Source organism: Armigeres subalbatus, unplaced genomic scaffold (genome assembly GCF_024139115.2).
Source record: "Armigeres subalbatus isolate Guangzhou_Male unplaced genomic scaffold, GZ_Asu_2 Contig130, whole genome shotgun sequence".
Lineage (NCBI taxonomy): Eukaryota > Metazoa > Arthropoda > Insecta > Diptera > Culicidae > Armigeres > Armigeres subalbatus.
The window spans coordinates 99,715-120,173 of NW_026942066.1; the positions used below are offsets into that span (position 1 = coordinate 99,715).

The 20,459-nt window shown below is 39.7% G+C and overlaps 1 protein-coding gene across 4 annotated transcripts; it reads left to right on the plus strand.

The window, feature by feature from the left end:
* Positions 1 to 1,152: 1,152 nt before the first annotated feature.
* Positions 1,153 to 19,934, plus strand: LOC134202602 (uncharacterized). Of its 4 annotated transcripts, none has more exons than XM_062677620.1 (5): positions 1,153 to 1,311; positions 18,575 to 18,718; positions 18,958 to 19,116; positions 19,272 to 19,418; positions 19,490 to 19,934. In XM_062677620.1, exons 1-5 carry the CDS (start codon positions 1,168 to 1,170, stop codon positions 19,574 to 19,576), a joined length of 681 nt encoding a protein of 226 aa, XP_062533604.1. In that variant the 5' UTR covers positions 1,153 to 1,167; the 3' UTR covers positions 19,577 to 19,934. The 4 variants fall into 4 exon arrangements, with proteins under 4 accessions (XP_062533604.1, XP_062533605.1, XP_062533603.1 ...); XM_062677621.1 differs by having other exon boundaries at positions 18,994 to 19,116; XM_062677619.1 differs by having other exon boundaries at positions 1,164 to 1,311; positions 18,597 to 18,718.
* Positions 19,935 to 20,459: the final 525 nt, after the last annotated feature.

Below are 20,459 nucleotides of genomic sequence, written 5' to 3' on the forward strand. Positions count from 1 at the left end.
ATCACTGCAGCAGCTCTTGATAATGATCGAGGACAATCTCGGGACTTCTATGGCGATTGCAACGCTTTCTAGAATGATGACCAATAGCTGGTATATGTGTTCCAATAAATGTAGGCTTCTGGCTAACGAGGCTAAGGTAAAGCGTCCCGATCGGGGTTCCGCACGTCGTACGAACAACAATAGACAGAAGCTAGAGAGGACACACACACACACGCACTGATCTACCTTCAAGTGATAATGAAGATGGTGATGAGCAAACTCAATGGCGGGCATGATACTGTCCGCCTAGTTCGTCAAGGAAAATGCTGCATCTCAATCAAGATGGCAAATATTTCATTGGCAAGAGTTTTAATATTTTATTTTTCATGGAGCGTCTCAAACCAATTTTCCAAAAATAAACAAAAAACCCTTTTTTTTTGTTAAATATCTTGCATATGCAATGCACAGCACATGTTTCGAAATGGATAAATTGATATGAAATATGCAATAAAGAATCCACGTGTCTTGAAGGAACTCTAACCCTCAACCTCCTACTCTCCAGACAGGCGTGATAACCCCTACACAACAAGACCACTTAAAGGTCACGTTTGCGGTCCATTGTTCATTTTTCTATGAGTAAATTCATTGTCATAACAATATTTGCCATGTCGATGTCGCGTTATACTGCTGAATGTGTTGAAGATTTGTTCAAATATTTGACGTCTATTAGAGTGTTTTACGTACCCATAGAACAATATTGTGAGTGTCTAATATTGCCAATAATTGCCGATATGCCAATAATTTGACGATGATGGACGGTGAACACAAAGTCGAAATTAAAGACAATTCAAAGTATTGTTTTCCGGCTGATGAGAATAGGTTTAATGTTTTCTCCGGCCTTCGGTTTCCAATTTTGCCGGTTTTCATTCAACCCCACCCTTTGAATATCCCTTCGGCCACGCCGAAGAACGCAAATTTGATTGTCGTCACACCACTTGGTGCGCTACATAGGGTAAGCCACCGGCGGCCTTATCACTTTGCATCCAAGCACCACGCGGTCACTCGCGCTCGCGCGCACACACACGCGCATAGAGAAGAACGTTAAGATCCGACGACGAACAATCGCTACTTAGCACGCGCGCGCGCGCACGAGGAACAACAACAAAAAAGCTTCTAGCCGTTCGATCGATGCCTCCGCGCGTCATGCGTCGCGCCAATTCCGAGCCTAGAGCCAGATTCATCTCGCGGGTTGACTTTAGTCTCGATCCGGACGCCGTCCACCGCCGTTCAACAACAATCGCAATCCGTTCGTCGGCGATTCGAACCGTGCAGGTACTTGCTGCCACAGTGAGCTGGGCAAGACCCCTCGTAGTTGTTTGGGAAGAAGGAAAACCGCTTAATTACGGGGCGACTACAACGACGACGACGATCAGAGGGTGACAATGACAACAACGGCAATGACAACGACGACGCGCGTGATTAAAGTGCGGCGTGTTGTGGGCCACCTGCTACAGCACCAATTCGGGTGAACCATTAAGCCTTAGAGATCAAGGTCGGTGGCACCCTGACAAGCGTTTAGTGGCTAATTTAGTTGAGTGAAACAATAAAAAAAGCGAAATGCGAAGCAGTGAAGTGTCTGAAAATTAGTGCGATGGATTGGAAGCGGAAGGAAACCACTTAGTGGGGAACTGCCACCGGCAGCGATCCGGTGACTGGGGGACTAGCAGTCACCAAAGATGAGGCTGCTGGTGGCACCATGAGAAGGGGCAGTGCAGTTAGTGAAGGGAGTTCTGAAAGACCGGAAAAGAATTGGAAGCAGTGAGGTGGACTAGTTTTTTTGTTATCAGTGTTTGAGGATTTATGGTTGGTTGAATTAACGACTTCCTTGTACATTCGATTGATGTCTTATGAAACAATAATATTCCGAAGGCAGTTTCTAGTTGATGGTCTGAAAAACTCAAATGAAGACAATAAGTTTTATCCATCGACTTCTATTGTACATATATCGTTTCAAACAATCTAACCGAGAATTTATCCGGGGTTCGACAAATTTCAGTGTGTGCAATTGGTTGTGTTGTGTAAATAGTTGATGTGAAATAGTATAAAGATTTTCCAAAACCACACTTAAATTGACCAACGAAGAAATATTTTCAAAATTGTATATTTATTATAGTATTAACCCCACTAACGGAGTGGAATAAAATACAGGGATTTAGACAACATGATTGAGAAGGCAAAATTTTGTCGAAATCCAAATGGGCACAACTTTGCTATTAATCCGTTTTTCAAAAGTCGAGTCAAGTACGAGACATTGATGACGGCCTCGATGTTGAGGTCTGTAAAGATCATAACGGGGTGCAATTAAATGAAATAATATTTAACTTGTTTTATGACAATTGAAGATATGTCACTGAAAGAACCTAATAGTTTTCTTTATCTACTTTCAAGTAATAACATCAAAACAAACGGGCGCAGAAACTCCTCTAGTTTTTCATTCTTGTCCTAAATCTTGGATCGGTTCCTGCTTGGAGCCTGCTATGGAATCATAATGCCAGTGTCAATGAGCTCAACGATCCTAAAAATGTTTCTGTAATCAACTTCGCCCGATTCCAATCTGTTATAATTTGATCATATTTCCGGAACCGTTTGACGGAGATTGCCATATCTCAGCGTAATTCTAACGGGTTCCCGATCTGGGGGAAGCACAAAAAATGATAAAAAATCAACCCGTAACGCTGGGTAGACACCTTTACGTGGTGTGTTACGGGGCAAGATCTACCTCGGTTACATTGCCATCTACAGGCAAATCCTGACTCAACGAATACCTTCCTCATTATCCAACTCCGTGGTACTTATGAGGGTGTCGCCAAGTCAGTGGCCTCTCGTTAAGTAAGTACCACATCAACACTTCCTTCCTCTTCCTAGTTACGGTGAAGATGGGCGTGGCCAGGAGTAGTAATCTTCATGCTTTTGTTATTTTTGTTCAAGACTGGAGGACCACTCTCATTCCAGATTTCTGATAGGATTCTAGATAAGGGTCTCAAAAGTAAAACATGAGTATCACTAGTATGACTAATCACCAGGGCTCAGGTTCCAGAAAATGTCTCACACCAATCAAAGGAAAGGCCAAACAAACCACTTCGCTGAAAGTCATTTGGCCGAACGGGTCATACAGCCGAATTAGATATTTGGCCAAATAGGTAAATTGGGCTGAAAGATCATTATGCCGAAAAGGTCATTTGGCTGAATAATTCATTCAGCCAAACAGGTCATTTGACTAAATAGGCCATATGGCCGAAAATGTAGTTTCCTTTTCGGCTAATATGGCTGAAAATTTCGTTTGGCCGAACAGATCTTCTTCTTCTTATTGGCATTACATCCCCACACTGGGACAGAGCCGCCTCGCAGCTTAGTGTTCATTAAGCACTTCCACAGTTATTAACTGCGAGGTTTCTAAGCCAAGTTACCATTTTTGCATTCGTATATCATGAGGCTAACACGATGATACTTTTATGCCCAGGGAAGTCGAGACAATTTCCAACCCGAAAATTGCCTAGACCGGCACCGGGAATCGAACCCAGCCACCCTCAGCATGGTCTTGCTTTGTAGCCGCGCGTCTTACCGCACAGGTCGAGCCGAACAGGTCATTTGCCCGAAAAAAATGTCTTATGGTCGTTATTAGTAGTGATAAATACGGAGTGAGAAGTAAGACGTCTCCAAATGGGAAATGAAAAGTGAATTCTCTCACTTCTCAATTCTCACTGTAAAAAGTGAGAAAAGCAAAGTGAGTAAGGAGGCGTCTCACTTCTAACTCATAATTTTTTATCAATGCTCACATTTCTCTCTGCGAAAAGTGCGAAAAGTGCGAAAAGATAAGTAGGAAATGATGAGTGAGAAGTGAGGTGGCTCTCTACTCACTTCGCTCGTTTCACTCATCACAGTGAGAAATAAGCAGTCAGAAGTGAGAAGTCTTCCATTTCTCACTTTTCACTTTTTACAGTAAAAGCGAAAAATTAGAAATTTTGAGTGAGACTTTTCGCTTCTCATTTTTAACTCCTCACTGTTGAAGGTTCAGAGTGCGATGAAAGAAATGAGTCCACTCACCTCTCACTCATCGTTTCTTGCTTCTTCTTTTCTCACTTTAACCTATTTAACCAAACGATGTTTCGGCTTAATGAACTGTTCAACCAAACGACATTTCGGCCATATGACCGGTTCGGCTACACGACATTTTCGGCCACATTTCACGAACTATGAACTATTCGACTGAACGACCCGTTTGACCAAATGATTTTTGGCCAAATGGCATGACCCTACCCCCATCAATATTTTCGTCTTGGCGATACAGCAGAATATAAATAATCACAAGGCTCTCAATTCAGAGGACCCGCATGAGTGCGGGTGTTTTCCTTTTTTCTTTAAATAATATTCAAATACAGAAAGGGCCAAAGAAAAATCCACAGCACACATATATTTACCAGCGCAAGGAAATGCACTGTAACACTACATTTTCATGCATTTTTTCAAATGTTTGTGCATTCACCGCCTTATTTCGTACATTTTTCATTAATTATTCAGCTTAAATGTAAATGATCCCCATTAATATTATGGTAATGCACTAAAAACTTGCGAAACAGAATGTGATTACATTCTGGACTTAAATTACCATCATCTGTTTACAACATCAGAAAATATTAGTAAAAACATAATAGTGCAGTTTTATTTCAGGAAATACTATACTATACAGGAAAGTATAGGAGCATTTTGACATTGGATTATGAAGTTATGTATCAAATAAGAGGCCGTTATAAATGACTTCCACAGTTTGAGGGAGAGAGAGGGTCACAAAAACGTAACAGAGGGGGAACGGGTAATGTTATACTTGCCAAAATCCTTGTGACTTGTTCTGTTCATAAATGTCAGATCGATCCCTGTTAGTTAAAAAATTGGTTTAGTTTTCGACTCCTTGTGATTTTCTGACTAGACAGGCAGTGCAATAGGATCCTAAAATTTTGTCCAATGATGAAGATTTTGGAAAGGGAATATAGAAGAATTACAAAATCGTTACAAAACGAATTTCGTTTCAAAATTCGGAATTTTTCCAAAGACTTTCGAAGGGAGCAATCTGATTTCCCCTTGAAGTTCTTTTTAGTATTTATGAAAAATTCTTCTGGAATTCTCCGAATTATTTTTTTCAGTTTCTCACGAATGTCTTCTCAACTTATATTTTCCCGGTATCCAATAAATAGAACCAGCTCCTGTTAACGTTCATCGAGCTTTATATAAACTCTAGGTGTAAATTTTATTTCTCCAGAATTTTCCAAGAAATTCTTCTGAATTTGCCTTTTGGAAATTATCCTATTGGTGCGAAACCTTTCTTCGCAAAACTCTCCTAAATTGAGAAAATTTCATCTAATTTTTAAATCTTGATTCTCCGGATCTTCCTGAATTCAAAAACAGTAACCACATTTAAAAACCTATGTAAGTGTATTTTGAACACTTAGCTGTAGTACAGTTACATATATCCAAATGGAGATTATTAGCTACACAGAAGGAAAACATTGGAAAATATGGCGAGCAATTTTGAGAACTTGCTTCAATTTTATTCAATTATTCAAAAAAGCTGATCGCGCGTTCGAACAAAAGCTTTGCCCAAAATACGACCTAATTCACCATTCCGAAATTTTGGTGAATACAATTATGATTTTCTTGGAGTTCCATGGATTGTTATTCAGAATTCCTGTAGAAGGAATGTTCAGTTCGGGAGAAAAAACTTCCAGAAGAATTTACATATTTGAAATTTTCATATACTGACTGTAAGTCATCGAAATCCAGAAGAAATCCTTAAAATTTTTGAAAGAGTTATTCCCAAGAATTCCTAATAATGCAATGGAAGACACTAGTGCTGTTGCCCTGTGTGCGAGACAACCTCAGCAGCAAAATAAAATTTCCATGAAGAATCGAAAATTTTCCATAAAAAAAATCAGGAAATTGCCAATAAAGAAATCAGGGTGAGAGCAATAAATCAATATAAAATTTCCAAAAACACCTAATGCAAAAATTCCGTAAACAATTGATAATTTTCCACAAAAATAAATATCACGAAAATAAATTATAAAAGAAGAATTTTCCATAAAGAATTCAAAATGTTCCACAGTAAAAATACATAATTTTGGCAATTACAACATTTTCTCAAAAAAAAAAAAAAAATTGTTTTCATAATAAATTAAAAATGTTCTGCAAAATATTCAATAAAAAATAAGAGAATCACCACAAAAATAAATACAAAAAAGCAATAAAATTGATATATTTTTCCATGAACTTTTGTGAAACGCTTGTGAAGAAAAAGTCATCTTTTTTTTATTTCTTTATAAAAATATTCATATTTTTTTATTGCTCTTTATTGACTTTTCCGTGGAATTTATAAAAAAAATTCTGTTGAAATTTTTTTCTGAGTTATTGATTATGAAAATTTTGTAGTTTTTTCCATGGAATATTTTGATTTCTTGAGGCTTCCTTCTATAATTGCAATTTTTATTTTTGAAAGTGCTAATTTATTTTTGCTTTGTGGAAAATTCTTAATTGTTTGTGGTAATTTTGCATTATTTGTGGAAATTTTATATTATGACACCATTAATATACCGCTGCTTTAGACTGCTGCGGTTTTGGTCGCCTAAACAAACCCGTCAAAAAAGTCAATCCTGGTGCTCACGGGATCGGCCCGCGCTATCTCAGCGCAGTAAAAGCACCCCATGGATCCGAATAAGCGCCGGAACACGACTTGTCTGGATTCAGGGGCGCTACCGAGTACAGGTGAACATCACTGCTGATCTTCTTGTAGGAGTCAGCAACCAAGGCCGGCGTTTTGCGAAAATCCTCCCCCTGGCTGATACCAAGGATCCGCCCACGGTTGCTACTCCGTTTGCTAAACCGCTACACTGGGGATATAAATACTTTTGGGTAGTGTGTAGCGGTGTAAATTCTACAGTATCAAGCGACCCGTGCCAAGGGGATGCATGGTCAGAGGGGTGAAATAAATAGCAGGCCGCTAACGGAGCCTGTGGGGTACCTGGGCACCCCCACAGTATAGCGTTCCCTTACCACGTTAATGCGAAGCTTTGGCGTGGCGGAGCCTTTTTTCTGGCGCGACTCGTCCCGAGCAGGAGCAACGACCTCGATAACAGAAATTGGTATGAACTAGCCTTGCATAAGAGGTAAAATACCAAAAAATAATACCAGAAACTTATATGCAGAATACTTGAGGCATAACATGTTTAGGTGTTTCAATACCAAGCGAATAATAATTGGTTATGCATTTGGTATTGAAATTAAATTTTATAACTGAGTATGTTATGGCTCAAGTATTGTGCATATTAGTTTTTGGTATTATTCCTTTGGTATTTTACAGGTATTATGCAGGTCTAGTTCATAACAGAGTATGATATTAATAACAGAATAAGGTATTATTTAGCCCAGTGGTCCCCAGACTGCTCACTATCGAGGGCCACATAGCAATTTTGAACTGTATACCGCGGGCCGCGGTATATTTGCAATATTTGTTTTTTTGTTAAATATCTTGGCTGTGCATATGCACAGCATATGTTTCGAAATGGACAAATTGATATGAAATTTGCGAAAAAGAATCCACGTGTCTTGGAGGGACTCGAACCCTCAACCTCCTACTCTCTAGATAGGCGTGATAACCCCTACACAACAAGACCACTTAAAGGTCACGTTTGCGGAAAAGCCATCAGAATCCGAGTACCAACCTCCACCGCGGTTAGCTCTCTTTTTGCAAATTGAATATCTTTCGGATGCTTGATTTGCCCAATCTCCACATTTGCTTTACTGTTGTATATCCACAGCCAAGCGAGTGCACATTGTTTATTAAACGAGAGGATCGCACTCCATGCCCCCCAGCAACGGACTGGGCGGGACGGTATAGAATGCGAATTCAATCGCACTCTGCTGTGCCAAAGGCTTGCTTGGCTAAAGCATTTGATGAGTTTGATTGCCTTTACGTAAACGGTCGCGTGTACTCAGACGACTAATGACGGTGAAAGACCGACACTTGATTACAATTAATTGCATATTATTCAGCAACTCGGCCGTACGAAAACCATTTTTTGTTAAATATCTTGGCTGTGCATATGCACAGCATATGTTTCGAAATGGACAAATTGATATGAAATTTGCGAAAAAGAATCCACGTGTCTTGGAGGGACTCGAACCCTCAACCTCCTACTCTCTAGATAGGCGTGATAACCCCTACACAACAAGACCACTTAAAGGTCACGTTTGCGGAAAAGCCATCAGAATCCGAGTACCAACCTCCACCGCGGTTAGCTCTCTTGGAGATTGGGCAAATCAAGCATCCGAAAGATATTCAATTTGCAAAAAAGAGAGCTAACTGCGGTGGAGGTTGGTACTCGGATTCTGATGGCTTTTCCCCAAACGTGACCTTCTGGTCTTGTTGTGTAGGGGTTATCACGCCTATCTAGAGAGCAGGACGTTGGATTCTTTTTCGCAAATTTCATATCAATTTGTCCATTTCGAAACATGTGCTGTGCATATGCACAGCCAAGATATTTAACAAAAAAATGGTTTTCGTACGGCCGAGTTGCCGAATAATATGCAATTAATTGTAATATTTGTTTATCATTTCGAATTGAATTTTGAAGTATAATGCAAATCAATAAAAAAAAATTGTTTAAAAAACGTACTTGTAGGGGCATTACATACTACAGCGTAGCCGAGTTTTAGTTCATATTATTACAAACTTCTGCGATAGCGGACTTAGCGTGAAATTTTACTTTCGCTACTAAATCTCCTCGGCTTAGTTGGCAAAACTATTTTACCAAATAAACATCTCTCGACCGATTCTAAGAGTTTGAACTGTTTGTATCCTCGATGATTATTGTTCAATGAAAGTCGTTGCAAATAACGACAGCATGTTTGAAACCAGCAGTACTTAGTTTCTGACTTTTTCGATCTGAGATATTCAAACGGGATTATACCTGCATTTCCCGACGTGTCGACTCGTTTATTTGATCTTTTTCAAGGAAAATGCTCAGCTGGAAAAATACTTAATAACGGGCCGAAACGTCGTACTATGCACATGTAAACCCGTTTGAATATCTGAAGCTAACAAATTCAGAAAATAAGAACAATTATCCCAGTCCTTTTCTTCATCATCTCAACTAATCGCAGCATGACAAAATCTTGATTTCGTTGAACATTTTTCTTAGTGTGAAGTACGTTAACATGACGCATTTTCAGGAATTATAAATCAAGAAATTTTCAATCGAATTTTGCCATAACTTAATTTATTTTGAAGAATGAAAGAATTCATATTAGGGTGCAATGTATGACAACATTATTTTTACCTATGGACGTTATATATTCAGCTTGGTTAAAGCTCCAAAAATACCATCAAAGTATGTTGCCTAGCCTACATAGCATGTATCAAGTGAGAAATTCATTTAATCTTGATGATAAAAGATTCTTGGTTTATATGTTTCTTGAACATCAAAATGATGTGAACTAGACATACACACTCAGTTTTTTTCTGCAGCTCGGCAAAATCCGCACAGCCTTGTGCCCAGCAAAATAAAAACTGATATCTTGTCAAAAATGAGGTTTGTTAGCTGGGCTTTGGCAAATTATTTGCTGATTTTAAGCAACTTTGACCGATATCTCGGCGAAAAACATGTTTGCTGGGACTCGGCTGTGCGAATCCGTGTAAAAGTTGAACAAATTGCTGAAAAAACTAAGTGTGTATGTCCAGCCAGAGTACAACGAAAAACTGGACACGGTGAAAGCTTTTCCTGGATGTGATATTTGTCAATGGGCCACATGTAGTGTATATTCTAAAACCCTTCGCGGGCCGCAGGAAAAGGCTTCGAGGGCCGCATGCGGCCCGCGGGCCGCACTTTGGGGATCACTGATTTAGCCAATTTCTCCTGCTAGGGGTGGGACCAAAATGTCGACCAAACCAAGCAAAACCAAATTTGAGTGGAGAGGAAGAAGCGTCTGAATTGGCCTTAACAGGTCGCCCCACCGATCGCCAAGGGCAGGCGATACAGAAGAGCGTGGCAGGTCGGAGGAGCCGCCCATCGATTAAGATGGACGGAGCTACCCTGACTTCTGTGATGACCAGTCACTAGGAGGGCGGATCCCAGAAAATGGTGACGTAAGAGGGTAAGGGCAAAAGATCGAAAGACAAAAGGTCAAAAAGACAAAAGGTCGAAATGGACAAGAAACTGAAACGGAGATAATCAATCTTGCACAAAATAAGTTTTATTTATTACTTAAATCAACAATATTTTTTATCTCTAACAGAACTATCTAGATATTCATAATATTGTTTCATAGTAATTGCTCCTTCTTTGAAAGTTTCTCATTCTTCAACTTTGATAGATAAGATGAGTGTTATCAACTTGTTCTTGATCGACCTTTAGTTTCTTTCGTCCTTTTGTCCCTTTCGACGTTTTGTCTTTTGAACGTTTTGTATTTTCAACCTTTTGTCATTTCGACCTTTTGTCATAGGTTCGACGTAAAAACCGTAATCAAGTCCTTTCTGGACAACGCACAATAGGAAAAAAGGAGGTATTTTTGCCCAAAATTATGAATCCTGCAATAAACAATGTTATTCATCTTAAAAACATAGATAGAAAAGAAAAATATTTTTTCTGAGCCTTCAATGGGGTATGGGGCCAATTTTCGGCATAGTATCGATTTTTGTCATATTCTACAAAACCAACGGAATTTGGACACTTTTTGGCTTGCAATAAGCCTGTTTGATGCTGGATAAAATACTAATGGTCATATAAACTATTAAATAACTAAATATAAACTAAAGATTTCTTAAAATGATCAAAAAAGCACTATCAGCTTCTGGTATTGAAAATTCACTGAGTAGAACTTATTAAATCAACAAAGGAGGATACAACAGATTCAATTAGCGTCATATTGCATTAGCATTAGCATTAGCATTAGCATTGTTACGGTGTAATTCGTAGATTGGACACTAGTGATACTCATGTTTTACTTTTGAGATCCTTATCTAGAATGCTATCAGAAATCAAGAAGGGGAGTGGTCCTTGATTCCAGTCTTAAACAAAAATAACAAAAGCATGAGGATTACTACTCCTGGCCACGCCCATCTTCACCGTAACTAGGGAGAGGAAGGAAGTGTTGATGTAGTACTTACTTAACGAGAGGCCACCGACTTAGCGACACCCTCATAAGTACCACGGAGTTGGATAATGAGGAAGGTAATCGTTGGGTCAGGATTTGCCTGTAGCTGGCAATGTAACCGTGGTAGATCTTACCCCGTAACACACCGCGTTAAGGTGTCTACCCAGCATTACGGGTCAGATTCAATTAGCGTCATATTGTGACATAAACGAAATGGAGTTCCATTTATTTGATATTTCATTAAGATGTCTTTCATAATTATAAAAAGGTATTGTGGCAAGGAGTAATTCAACACACTACCCATTCAACACATTATGACACGTTATGGTTAAATCTACAATTCGCTCCTATAATGTACCAATGTCAAAATTGTAAATTTTGAACAACTTCCCTTCTCGCTGCATAACGCTTTTTAAATGATTTTTTCTTGAATTATGCGCAACGTTAAGGCGTAAACCTCCCCCTTGAAATGTTATGTAAATTGTGTTCGTCACCAAATTCAATTAAAGTAGCATTGTTGAGTACCTTAGATTAAAATTGAAAAATAAGAAGTTTACCAAAACACTTAATTAATCCCCTTAGTGGTAATGTTGTCTTTCTCGTACATTATAAGAAAATGTATTTTGGTCATAACTTTTGAGCCCATAGTCCGATCCAGCCTATTTTAATAGGGAACAATGGACAAACGTTCTCTGACGAATAAAACTTGTTGCGAGTAAATCGGTTTAGAGTAAGTGCTTAAAAAAGAGTTAAGACCATTTCTGCTCACACACATACAGACATTCACACACACGTACACACAGACATCACCTCAATTCTTCGAACTGAGTCGATCGGTATACAACACTATGAGTGTTTGGGCTTTTTTAAATGCTTTTAGAGCGATCATATAGCTTCTACGTATACTCAGTACACGAGAAAAGCAAAAATGGGCAATTTTTAAAATTCATGTATCTTACAAAATGGTGAATTTGGGCAGAATTTTATTCATGGTCCTCAAAGCTTAAGAGTTCAATAGTGCAGTGCATGATGTTTTACTGCGGGTTATTGCGGGGTACCAAACTGTTTTGTTCGTTAAATATTGCGTAAAATATGCTTTTACAAAACTAATGAAAACTAATTTCTGGACGGAGCTATTATTGCATTATCAAGCCTATTGCATAGATCTGTTCAAGAGTTTTGTAACGATATATAAATATGTTACTTTTGAGACGAAGACATGGCAAAGATGTCCGTTTTCCAAAAAAAACGTAAAAATATCAATTCTAGGAGGGGCCAGTTTGAACGCCCCCCACCCCTCCCTGAAAAATCTAAAAAATAAAAACCGTCCTGATTATAGAAATATAGGTTATAAGCTGTGTATTCATCACATTTTATACGCTCAAATCAAAAATTGGCCTTTTGGTAGTTTTGGCCACACCTTTATATGGGGCTGTCCTATTGTGCAACGGCGGGAAGTACAGCAAGAACCTTAAGAAGTCCGGTTGTAGAGGCAAAGCAGGAGTGGAAGTCCTTGCTGCAGGCACGTGAGACGGTGAAACGAAATATTCGCCAACTTACCGAGGAGAAAGGGTTGGTAGTGAGGCAAGCGGTGAAGGCCAGGAAGGAATATTCGACTCCTTACTGAACAATAGCATCTGGCAGAAAGCCAGAAAGGTATATATACTGCTAGTGACCATCATGAAATGCGTTTTATGGTCAGCCATACCCACAACAGAACCACACGGCGGGTCAGTAAAGCTGATCTGGGAGGGCGTACCTCGCAGTTCAACCAAAAACTGCTGGAAGAATCAGTACGATGGGAAAATCGGACTCTAGGCCTTAGTGGTGATGAGTTATCCGATGTCCTAACACGAGCATGTGACGTAACAATGCCGAGGGGGATTATCCCAACCAACAACCGCAAACCGGTGCACTGTTGCAGGAGCTCGATAGCTGATCTTCGCGGAACCTGCCTTAAAGGTAAAATAAGGTTGCGACGTGCTAGAACCAAAGCGGACAGGCTAGAAAGACGTCGGGTGTTCCAAACAGCGAGCAGACCTCTGAACTACGAAATGAAATGTAAGGGTATGCGATAACACACTTTTTCCTATCGAAACGAAACGAAACGAAATTTAAAATGTCTATGTTGATTCGAATCGAAACGAAATATAGATTTACTTTCGAGACTTCGAAACGATACGAAATCAAGGTTCAATTAATTCGAAATTTTTCGAAACAAAACGAAACTTTAATTTTTTTTCGCGGAATTTTTGTTAAATTAGTTTTACATTATGTACGTAATTCTGATTTCCCTTTTTCGAAATCAAGTAACTGTTTTGCAACCCTATAACAACAGGAAAAGCACTCTGTGATAAATCGCCGCACTCTTGTTTATATACCATTGACGTTAAGGTAATACCCCAGCATTTGTGCCACTTTCAAAGGAATTCATCGTGGAGCGTGTGCTCCTGAATCTGTAGAAATTGTGGATTTTTTTCATGTACGGATTCAAATTTCGTTAAAAAAAAACTTAGTTCACTTAAGCAGTATGTGCTTGTGCTGAAGCCTACTTCATATTGTCTTATCAGCGTGGTTTTATGGTATTGAGCTAACTCAATCTGCCGCATCAGATTGTATTTCACAGACCCAAAGTCTTATATACAATTATATCGACGAACTGAGCTGTTATCTGTTTGTCCTTGTATATGTGTTTGTGCATATGAGTACAGCTGTTATGGTAAGTATGAGCTAAAGACAATCATGAGTAAAGCCCTTTTAGCAATTTTAATAACCTTTCAATTTTTTCTGGATTTTTTTTTCTGCAAATTCCATGCGAAGATCTAGAAACGCCCACAATTCTGCAATGTTCCTTACATATTGTGCAAATAGTCAAAGAAAAGCTTAGCTTGATTAACTGTTCACATCGTAGTTGCTAATCATGATTGGCCGAGAAACAGCAAATATGCACAGCTCACCAATTGAATAATCTTCTTGGGAAAAAAATAGTTATTCTTATTGTACTTGCTGAGGAGTTTCCAATCATGACCAATAACGATGCCAGTCGCGTCCTTACAGTCAATTTAGGATTGGGAGAGAAAAATTAGATTAACACTCATTGTTATAAGAGACTGAGGGCTCTGCGTCTCCGTGAGTGCCACGGGAAAGAAATTGTCGGTTAGTTAGAAGGTAACTCATGTGAAGCCACCTTGGTAAGCGACTAAATATGTATTGTGAACGAAGTTATTTTGAAAACACAAAGACTAGAACTGCGTTTCAAATCAATCCAACTCAAAATCAATGTGCTTCGTTCAAGGACTAAGCGTTTTGAGGCCTAGGCATAGGTGAAGAAAGAGGCGCTCAAAAAAGACTTCACAAGGGCTCTAGGAATACATGCCACGGCTTTGCCTCTTTGACAAAGTTGTACTGATCTGATCCTTATCTAATTGAGTTATACTGATCTGATTCATATCTGATTACATTTACAATCTAAGCCTGATTTCTTAAATATTTTTTCTGTTAGATATTTTTAACAAAACACTGAAAACGTTTTATAGAAGAAAACTAAATACGAATTTTCCGACTCAAAATGGGGTTATGTAATAAACATAAATAGAAAAAAATTTTTAACATAAAGTTTTAAAAACAGCTTTATGAATCTGTTTAGCGGCACAGCCAAATTTTTTGATAATATAAAATGTGATTTATGTTTAAAATTGTTTTGAAATTCCGCAGAATTCCGTTAAATTTAGTTTGAAGCTAGTTTTTTTTTCTAGCGATTGTTTTAAAATTTTACGAAACGAAATCAAGAAATCAGATTTCGCCATGCTCAAATTCCGCGGAATTTCGTTTCGAACCAACTGAAACGAAATTTTTTGAAAGACCGCATATCGACACGGTTGTTTCATAAGGGCCAATGTCGCAAACGTAAACAATGCCTTTACCTGCAAATTCCTCAACAACTAGGACCGTTCCCAGCTAACAACCACTTGGGACTGGTGGTGCTCCGCGCCTTCTATCGAACGGAAGTGGAAAATACCGCCAGAAGTCTCTAATCTTCTTGAAATCAGCACTAGAAGTCAATGTTTACGTTTGCGACTTTCGCCCTTTTGAAACAACAATGTCAATATGATTAATCAAATGTAATAAGAGAGCCTGCTTTGAAGAGCTGTGTAGGATGGCCAATAATACTTCATGGGGGGATGCATACATAAATGTGATGACTAGGATCAACAGCACACCTAATGAGAAATCCCTGGAGATGTTAGTCAGGATCGTTGAGGTGTTCCCTAAGCAAGCATGACTCATCGGACTGACCCGTCACACCGTACGAGTAAGTGAACGTGGTACCGCTAGTGACTAACGATGAGCTTATTGCCGTTGAAAAAAAAACTTAAGCTAAATAAGGCACCTGGTCCGGATTGTATTTCAAACCTGGTCCTTAAGCACACTATTCTTGCCGCTCCATATATGTTCAGGAGATCCCCGGGAGAGCCTTCAGCATTCAGACCAATTTGTCCACTCGACACAACTGGCTAGTTACTAGAGAGGGTGAACCTGAATAGATTGCCGGACTATACAATGTGTGCTGGAGGCTTATCAAGCAACCAGCGAACCGCAAAGGCCTTTCTACTATCGAAGCAATTCGGTCGGTAGCGGAAACGGCTAAGAAAGCGCGTGGTTTAAATAGGAGCGGTACTGGATATTGGGCTTTGATTACACTAGATGTAAAGAATGCATTCGATAACGCTAGCTGGGCAGCTATAGTTGATTCCCTGCATCGCTTGAGAGTCCCGGATTATCTGTGCAGGATTCTGAAAAGCTGTTTTCAGAACAGGATATTGTTAGTCGACACCGACGCTGGTCAGCAGTCGAATGAAGTGTCAGCAGGTGTTCCACAGAGATCAATCCTCGGACCGGTTTTGTAGTGTATCATGTATGACGGAGTATTACGCTTAAATCTCCCGGCCGGTGTGAAAATAGAAGGCTTTGCGGGTGATGTAATGCTTTATACGCAATACTATGCTGCTTGTCAGCGTACAACCCCGGACAACCTCGTTGAGAGGATGTGTCTGGAGGAGGTTATATGGAATGCGATTAACACAGCGTCTCAACTCGAAACTATAGCGCTAGTGGCATCTTGAACAAAACCAGCAGCTGTATCAGAGACTACTGTAATGCAGTGAACACAACATGCTCACCCCTCCGTATGTAGATATAAAGGTCATTGCGGTTCCCGCGCGGTGTTTGTTGTCGAAGTGCTCGTTTCCTACGCGAGTTTATGATATAGATGGGTTACTATCATAGCTTGCGATCGACCTGTGGTGAGGCTTCCTCCTTTGAAGTCGATGTTGTATTATAACGTCGAGTGCGTTAGCATAGGCGTGAGCGTTCTCAAAAGTCCTCCCCTGATGTATTGGTCATTTGGTCGAACAAATCCTTTGACTAAAAAAACGGCGCTTAATTGGCTGAAATGGTAGTATGACAGAAAAGGTCATTTGGACAATATGAGCATTCTGCCGAAAGCGTCGTTCTGTTGAATTTGTTATTCTGATTGACTGCCCGTAGTTGCTACTCCATTAAAACCAGATCAGCTGTTCTTGCACAGAGAACCAACAGATGTTTGCATGGGACTAACAATCATCTTCAACGTACACGATGATGTAATCACTCGCCCACTGCAAGCCGAATATACCTCTGAACTTGCCACTACTTCATACGGAATTTATTGGAATTTTTGGGTTAGATTTGAGAGGCAGAGGTTCGTCCTGGTTTACGAGCTACCAATGTGATATATAGGAGGAATCAACTGATAGAATTTCTAATTGGATGTAGGTAACGAGCTTTTTTAGTTTATTTCCAATTCTAGTGGCTATTGCTAGAATAGTCAAGTTGAAGGTATAAGATAGAAATGGAATGGTATGGAAGTCCATTTTCAGTTCTGACGATTGCTAGAACATGAGAAATATAGAGAAAGATACAAAGTAGAATAATTGAACGGACCTGGGATTGAACCAACGACCTCCTGTGTATGAAGCAGAAGCAGTAGCCATATGGCTACCAAGCCCGTTTATGTTCTTTTTGACAAACGACGATTTCTACCAAACGGCATTTTCGGATAAATGATCTATTCGGTCAAATGACTTATCCAGCCAAATGACCATTTCGGCCAAATACATTTTCTGCCAAATGAACTGTTAGGGCGCACAACTTTTCGGTCAAATTACCAGTTCGGCCGAATGTGCCTGTTTTGGTCGAATTTGTCGTTTGGCAGAAAGGCTATTTGGCCGAAAATATTATTTGACCGAATACAACCCGTTCAGTAATCAACATTTCGCCGTTGAACCAAATGAAACTTTCGATCAAATGACCCTTCTGTCAAACAACCATTTCAGCCAAACGACCTTTTTAGGCCTTATAACCTATTCGCCCAAGCGACCATTTCAGCCAAACGTCGTGTTAGGAAATAGTGCCTTTTTGGCCAAATTTCCAACTCATTCGTATATGTCGCTTTGGCCAAATAAAATTACTTTTTTACTTATTTTTTTACAAATTTTTACTCCAATACTGTAAACTGCATACATCTCTCCAATTGTTCGTACCGTAGAGGTTTCCACAGGCCGCATCATTTCAGTTCACTAAAAAACAAGAAGGATTGTTATCTTCATAGTACTTTCTGTTTTGCGTTCTGAAATTTTATGTGAGTAGTATACAATACGCTCGACTTAAAACCGGTATTGTCCCCCTTGTCGTGTATGTTTATCTTTGCAACCTACTGATCTATGAAAATGTTCGGAAAGCTATCCGTTCTTAATCTACGAATTTGGCCACTGGTTAAAGGGTAGGGTGAGAATGCCCTAAGGTTTAGGTTTTCGCCTAAGGCTGTTTTAATTACAATCTCCGGAGAACAACGTGCTACGAGAATCATCCTAAATAAATCTGGTAACTGGACTTCCCATACAGCCAAATTCTGGTTTGGTCAGGAAGTATGGCTAATAGCTCAGTCGTCTTCTAACCGATCATGATCATTAATCAAAACAAAAAGATAAACGAAAAGTCGTCTGTAAAGAACCTAATACACTAAAACTTGAAAATAAAAATGAAAAATTCTCACCTATTCGTGGTTCTCAGGGTGTTCAACAAGATGATGTATCTTTTTATACTCTATTTTTACATCATTTACACATTGAAAAAGAACAAATCTGCGATGGTTATACGTTAAAATATTACTGATTTGACCATATTGAAATAAAAAGTTGAAAATTGAATGAATATTTGCTACCTTTATTTATTGTTCTACTATTATAAGCATACTCTAAATAATCACAATTACATTAACGGTAAACGGTAAACGACCCACTCGAGCAACCATAATTTTGTAGATAATTCTTAAAGTCTCTTCAAATTTCTTCGGCAGCCATTTCATCCTTTCCCTGTAGTAGCAATGTCCGTCCTGTCGATGTCCCCGTGGAAGCTAGCCTTAGTGATATTCCTGTTGGCAGCCAGCTGTACTCAAGCCAACATAAGGTCAGCACCGAAGGCCAAGTCTTCTCAGAAATCGGTAAGTACTAATGCATTCTAATGGGTTTTTCTTTTCTATTTTGAGTGAATTAGATATTGGGCTGGAAAGTACTAAAACAATACTAAATTTACCCAACCTACAGACACTTGCGGGTCTGACCTACTAACAGTGTGATTTGTTTTGCTTTACCTTTCCATTCTTCACTTCTTATTCTCCCTATGGTCTATATCTTGTGTGTGTTTTTGCTGGTGTGCTCTATTACTTTGAAAACGGCTCAGCTTATCCGACACACGCGTGCACTTGGCTTCTTCCAGAAGATTGCCGAAATCGGCAAACTGATCTACCAGCAGTACAACGACACCACCTGGACGCTGCAGGGGGTCTACGATGTTGCGCGGAACGAGTTCTCCGATACCTTCACCACCACGACGCCAAATGTAACGTAACTTAGACATTAGGATATTAGAAATAGCGTTTCGTAATCAAAACCGAGAGTTTTTCATAAATCTTCGAATCAATGTTAGATTTATGAATACTCAAAATGAAAAGAAATGTGTTGTTTTGAAAAATAAAGTATTCACAATAATTGTAGCCCCTTCTGCCAACGACGACCCCTGACCCAGCAACTAGCACAACGGAAAAGTATCGAATCTCCCGAGCTGAATTGGGTCGCATCCTGAATCGTAACTACCGAGGACTGCAAAAACTGTTCCGACTGGAATGGAATGAAGCATGGAATGTAATGCCTGCGCAATTATTAATCAGAACTTCTTTTTGGTTTGACTAATTCATTGTGGTTTTCAATTCCAGCAAACCAAATACAACGTAGCTTTCTACAAACAGGAGCTGAACAACGCGATCAAACCTCGGAAAAATGCCACCACGGTCAAGCCATGATCGCTGGCAACGCAAAACTACCTGAATGCAATGTTCCAATTTCTTATTTAAGGGGATCTCTCTGTGATAGTATTGACTACTGTGTTTTTTTTTTCAACAAACATGTACTGGGTACCTCTAGTTTGTAAGGTTTGAGAAAATGATTATGTGTGAATGTACATAAGCCAATAAGAAAACAAATCAACTGCAGTTCACGATGGGTCTGATTGCGACAATCGATGGAACTAACGCAAACAATCAACGTTAGTTCTCTCGATGGGCCCATCGCCTAATTAAGTACCGACTAAGCGCGAAGCCAGCTGTGTGACCGCGACTAGCAATTTCTAGCAGTGCCAATAAATCTAATAAACATACTCAATTATCGTTGGTTTTGTTTTGATCTCCGCACAGCATCGACCGGTGGGTAATCATCCACCGGCAATGGTACGACGAGCGATCGTCACTCAATGTCAATAACCCGGCCCCGATCTATCATTTGAGAGAGATCTCCACCGGCCAAATCATCAGCGACTGCCAGCCAATTTCAATTTGCAGGCCTTCCTTCAATGTCAAATGTGATCCACCTTTCAGTAATGGCGGCCTTGGTCATCTGGGCCGGCATTCAACGCTCAGCTCTTCAATCAAAACAAAAGACGGAAAAACAGCCGAAGCAGTAAAACGAAAGGGAGAGTAAAATGTTGCATCACATCCATTCGGACCTGTATATTATTCCGCCGGGTTTTTTTTCTTCGTTTGAATTGCTTCGATGAGACTACGCCAGCGGAGATTTGAATGTATCAAACGTTTTTAGCGGAGACTTCTGGTTTTTCTGGGCTGACTGTTCCGGTGCATGGCGGTCGTGCCGAGCCAAGCGATTGGGCGTGGATCTTGTTGACACGCAGAC

What these genes read in the sequence shown, in the direction of transcription:
- LOC134202602 (XM_062677620.1), top strand. Translation starts at nt 1,168, where the DNA reads ATGCCTCCGCGCGTCATGCGTCGCGCCAATTCCGAGCCTAGAGCCAGA. An exon ending in CCAAGTCTTCTCAGAAATCG is followed by an intron (nt 18,719 to 18,957) that starts GTAAGTACTAAT and finishes AAAACGGCTCAG; the next exon opens with CTTATCCGACACACGCGTGC. An exon ending in TCACCACCACGACGCCAAAT is followed by an intron (nt 19,117 to 19,271) that starts GTAACGTAACTT and finishes CAATAATTGTAG; the next exon opens with CCCCTTCTGCCAACGACGAC.